The sequence below is a fragment of the Lolium rigidum genome, chromosome 3, assembly GCF_022539505.1.
Source record: "Lolium rigidum isolate FL_2022 chromosome 3, APGP_CSIRO_Lrig_0.1, whole genome shotgun sequence".
NCBI lineage: Eukaryota > Viridiplantae > Streptophyta > Magnoliopsida > Poales > Poaceae > Lolium > Lolium rigidum.
This window is the reverse complement of record NC_061510.1, coordinates 348,150,999-348,156,168: the sequence shown is the minus strand read 5'-3', so window position 1 is coordinate 348,156,168 and position 5,170 is coordinate 348,150,999. Positions and strand designations below refer to the sequence as shown.

General features: G+C 44.8%; 1 protein-coding gene across 1 annotated transcript; it reads right to left on the bottom strand.

The window, feature by feature from the left end:
* Window positions 1–1,119: 1,119 nt before the first annotated feature.
* On the bottom strand, window positions 1,120–4,914 carry LOC124697192 (beta-glucosidase 8-like). Its single transcript, XM_047229820.1, has 11 exons — window positions 4,674–4,914; window positions 4,419–4,477; window positions 4,207–4,282; window positions 4,014–4,085; window positions 3,823–3,910; window positions 3,044–3,287; window positions 2,460–2,575; window positions 2,160–2,377; window positions 2,036–2,067; window positions 1,815–1,917; window positions 1,120–1,699 (listed from the first exon to the last, which is right to left on the bottom strand). Exons 1-11 carry the CDS (start codon window positions 4,912–4,914, stop codon window positions 1,263–1,265), a joined length of 1,686 nt encoding a protein of 561 aa, XP_047085776.1. The 3' UTR covers window positions 1,120–1,262.
* Between the last annotated feature and the right edge of the window lie 256 nt (window positions 4,915–5,170).

Sequence of the window (5,170 nt, the reverse complement as noted above, 5' to 3'; positions counted from 1 at the left end):
ATGGACTGCTGACACAGTCCTTAGAATGTGAGCGGTACAAGTTATTTTTTTACACGTAAGTTTTACAAAAAAAAATAGGGGGCAAGTGTTCGCACCAAAAGTGTCATCTCAACGACGAGCCGCAAAGGTTGGAATGAGCTTGATGTAATCAAATTGAAGGTTTAAGTGCAACATTGAATAGCCCTCTCCAAGAAGAACAATATAGATGTAAAGATCGCCTAAATGAACCTCGGATGCAAGAGTTACGATGAGTTCTTGGGGATGTAAGAGTTATGATGAGCTCGGATGTCTTCGGTCCATGTCGGTGGTGCCGGCTCCCATGGGTGTCATTTTCGCTCCTTGAAGGTGTGTCGACATCTCCCTCTTCCTCGCTTGGGTTGTTATCTCCAGGCGAAAGCCTAGGTTCATTTCTGGACCGGCGATGGCAGCGTACTCAATGTTGTTTCTCTCTTTAGAGCATGTGAAGACAAGGCTTGGAGGTTTGGCTTGGGGTTCTTCGGTGATCGCATCTGTTCCAAGGTGGATCTTCATGGGTGCAATTTATGCCATGGCTGGTGAGTCCAAGACAATGGCTTTCTCGGTACCGACGGAGTCCTTCCACCAACTCGCCGACTCCTATAGGAATTCAAGAGTGGTTGATGCGTCAGCAAGGAAAGTTGAGCTTTTGTTCTTCGAAACTGACCGATGTTGGTCGAGAAGGGGCTTTGTCATCCCACTTAGGGCATGCCCTTTGTGATGTGGTTGTAATGTGTGTGGTGATTAATCTCCGAATTAGCTTGGGTGTGGAGTTGTACACTTGTACTACACTTGATGTCCATAGCGTGAGGTAGTCTCTTTGGTAAGGCTTGGCGTACTCTAGAAAAAATGAGGTCCCTATTTGCCAATAGATGTTCACAGTCACAACTAGCGCGGCACGATTCACCGTAGACGAGAAAAACTCTCTACCAAGTAATGGACTGTCAAGTCAAAGTTGCAGTCACAGTCTCAATCCGTGCGAATAGCGTCCACAAAAATAGGAACATCACCCGATTATAAGCTTAGGGACACATCACCCATACTGATCTGGGTCTGAATCATCGCGTCCACTATATATTGACACACTAACAAGTAACAACACTCTGAAACTAAGCAAGCGGACCCTTCATTCAGGCTGTTCCAAAACACGCTTCGCTGTAGCACAATTTTAAAACGAAAATGATGCGGGCGTCCACTACTTATTTAAGGACTGCTAGTTGCTACAGCAACGAACCAGAACTTCACTTCTACAAAGAGAACAAGAAGATGGATGGAATAACCAAGTACAAGGAAACCAACAGAGGAAGCAGAACCCGAGGGCTACTCGAGGCTGCTGAACCAGCCGCTAGATTGCTGCTTGAAGCGCCCGAACCAGCACGTGTGCTGGCGGGAGAGCCTGCACCGTCTTTCGCCCCTGCTCCTGACAACATGTCTCTGAACCAGTAGGCCGAGTCCTTGGGGTACCGCTTCAGAGTCTTGAAGTCGACATAGACGATGCCGAACTTGGATGTGTACCCCGACAGCCACTCGAAGTTGTCGAGGAGAGACCATGCAAAGTAGCCGACCACGTTCGCGCCATCATCGATCGCTTTCTTCAGCTCGGTCAGGTAGTTCTTGTAGAACTCGACCCTTGCGGTGTCTTTCAGGAACTCATCATGCGTGAGGTTTCCAGGCTGATCCATTCCTGGTATCATAGCACCCTAATTGGTTATAATTTGATGGACATTGCATGTAGAATTACAAATTAAAGTTCCCTAAAAAGGAGTTGCAAGCTAAAGGAGATAAGCCCTTTCAAGTACCATTTTCAGATATAATGATTGTCGGGTTCTTGTACTTCTCCCTTATGTAGTTCACACAACCGTACATGCCCGTCGGGACGATGTAAAGCCAATTGGAATTTGCCTGTACACATTGATACATAAACATAGATTCTCATGTTAGTTTTGCACTCATCAGTCGTTGTAGCACAGGCAGAAAAAAAATGCAATTTGGAGTTACAAGAGGAAACAGCTATACACACCTGCTGACCAATTGGCACACCATTTCGCTGAACTGCAGATTCAAAGGGAAGGTGATAAGTGATGTGTATTGCGTAATTCTATTATATAAATTTATAAAACCTTGATCATAAGTTTACAACTCACAGATATATTGAACATGCCAATCAGAAGAGTAGCTTGTCGGTGTTTGCTGGAGCGATGGATTATCGGCCATGTAGGTAGCTGTATATTGATTTATCCCAATATGATCTACGGAGCCCTTGACTAACTTAGATTGTTCAGGTGTGAAACTAGGTAACCTCTCTTTTACTATATCTTGCATGGTCTTCGGGTATTGACCATTTAATAGTGGATCGAGAAACCTGAATTTCCGGTACAAAAATATCAATGAAGTGTCAAATGAAAACCTAGAGGTTTCATGGAAAATCACAGTCACGGTCTTACCAACCAACATGGAAGTCCCTAGCCCTTTGAGCTGCTGCTTGGTCTGCAGTTGAGTTGGTAACAGCTTCATACCAGTTAAAGTCCAGAACTATCCCAATTTTGCCTTTCTGACTTGCCTAAATTTTGTTTAAAGTCAGCTGACAGGATCACACATAGCAAAAGAAATACATATGCGGCATACTTTCCTAATAAATACTAATACATGTAACATATTCTATTGCGTTGTTCCCAAGTTCAAGTGAGTCTAACACTTAATTTCACCTGGCATAGCATGGAAAACATTGTTTTTGTAGGATACTATCTAGAACAGGATAGTGAATTAAATTCCATCCAGTGACTAATTCGAGAAACACCAAGGGCATAGAAGTGCAGTAGAAATGAAGAGTAATAAAATACGACAAAAGCTACTGTCTTCATGTTGGTACCAGACTATGATCAATAGTAAATTGTACCTGTTATCCATCAGACAGTATATGGAAAAAATTGGAACTCTTAGTTTAAGCAGGTAACATCAAAAACAGCCAAAACTAAATGTCACAAATTGGCCTAATTATTGTGTAGGTGCAAACTACCGTGTTACTAACCTGGTACTTATTGCGGTATCTTGCAACTGCAGTAGCATGACATAAGAGAATGTTATGAACAACAGTGTAAGGCTCTGTTGCTGAGTTCCCACCGGCGGCACATTTGGTGCACCTGTTAGGGGGGTTCGTTCCAGTATCAAAGCCAAGTGCGGCCACTATCCTCGGTTCATTGAATGTGAACCAGTTCTGAATTCGATCACCATAAGTCTTGAAACAAAATTCAGCATAGTCCGCAAATATGTTTCTACAGAAAAAGACGGAAAGCTTTTTAATGCTCACTGGCCCTTAAAACAACGGTGATAAGTATGTAAGTTACATACTTACATGCATAACAAATTATACATATAAATTACATACTTTCTCCGTCCCAAAATAAGTGACCAGGATTTGTCTAGATTCACATGTATCTAGACGCGTTTTAGTGTGTAGATACATGTGAATCTAGACAAATCCGAGTCACTTATTTTGGGACGGTGGGAGTTTAAATATATGTAAAATTCCATTCATTCGTATGTTCACAATGGAAACTGAAAACTCAGTATTGGTCAGGAATTTTGGTTGTTATAGAATCTTGAAAAAAAACCTTTCTTCTTAATATACAGATATGTATCTCTCGTCACTCCTGCCTATCATGTATTACAATCAATGATGTCTGGACTAAATATATTTAGAATGTCGGCAAAATATATTGCATCATCGTGTATTGTTCCGAAATGGCAACGCAGTACCAGTACATGTGCATGCGTAAAAGGGCAAAAGTAAAATTTAGTGTGACTTACACGATCTTTGGGCTTAAGAAGCCTTCATACTTTTTCTGAAGCGCGAGAGGGATATCATAGTGGTTAAGGTTGACATAGGGAGTAAGCCCTGCTCAGTTTTGACAGAAACATTAAGACATGTGTGCATTTATGCTCGCATGAATGAACACTTTAAAAGCTGAATTACTCTGTTAACCACTTTGATATCCTACCTTTCTTAAGGACGTAGTCTATCAGATTGTTGTAGTACGCTACACCTTCTTTATTAACAGTTCCCTCCCCATCTGAATCAAGCAAAACGCATCAGTGGAACAAACAGAGAAACACCTCAGGTAGATGCTATAGCTAGAGTTTTTTTTTTTTTTTTTTTGCGGGTAGCTATAGCTAGAGTTAGATCTCATGTACCTGGGAAGATCCTGGACCATGAGATTGAGAACCGGTAAGCGTCGAAATTCAGGCTTTTCAGGAGATCAACATCTTCCTGCAGTGGCATAAGGGACATTCAAACATCAGTCTGACAGATCCCATCCTTCGCAAAAGAGAGATTTCAGGAATTAACTGAACACGATTTTAGAAACAGAGGTGGTTGACAGTTGATTCTCGTGTACTCGTCCTACCTTGTAGCGGTGGTACTCGTCTGTGGTCACATCTGCGTTCGCGTTTTCCGCGATGTTACCTGTTCGTGGCAGCACCAAAGCAAGAAGACAATTTTAGCTTAACGGAACTCGTAAGCTTCACGAAATGCTGTCAGCGCTTCCCCACCCACAGCCACAGCACCCGCATCCAACGATTTGAGCCGATCGGTAACAGTAATGCGTAGGATCTAGCTCAATTTAGCTGGTGGAGCTCGTGAGCCCGGCTGCGTTGCGTACCGGGGGTGTGGACGAAGGGGTCCCAGATGGAGGGCCCGCGGCCGCCTCCGGTGGCCATGCCCTCGACCTGGAACGCCGACGTCGCCGTCCCGAACACGAACCCCTTGGGGAACGCCGCCCGGCTCAGCCCGCCCGTGTCCACCGCGGCGCGGGCGCCGTCGCCAAGCAGGAAGACGAGCAGAAGCAGTAGCAGCGGCGGCGGGAGGCCGCGGGCCGACGGAGCAGCCGCACCGGCACCCATCGGAGCTAGCTTCCGACGAGCGAGCGCGCGCGCGCGAGCAGCAGCAGCTCAGTCTCACTCTCGCCGGTGGAAGTGAAGTGAGCACTTTTCTCACTGATGACTGTGGCTGTGCACGTGATGCGTCCTATATATTTTTGGCTGTGGTCGGTGAGCTGAATTGGCACTCTGATTAGAGCAGGCCCCGTATTTTTTCGCCCCTTAAAACGCGAGTAAAGGGCCCTGTATTCGTTTTTCACCGGCCAAAAACGCGTCCAAT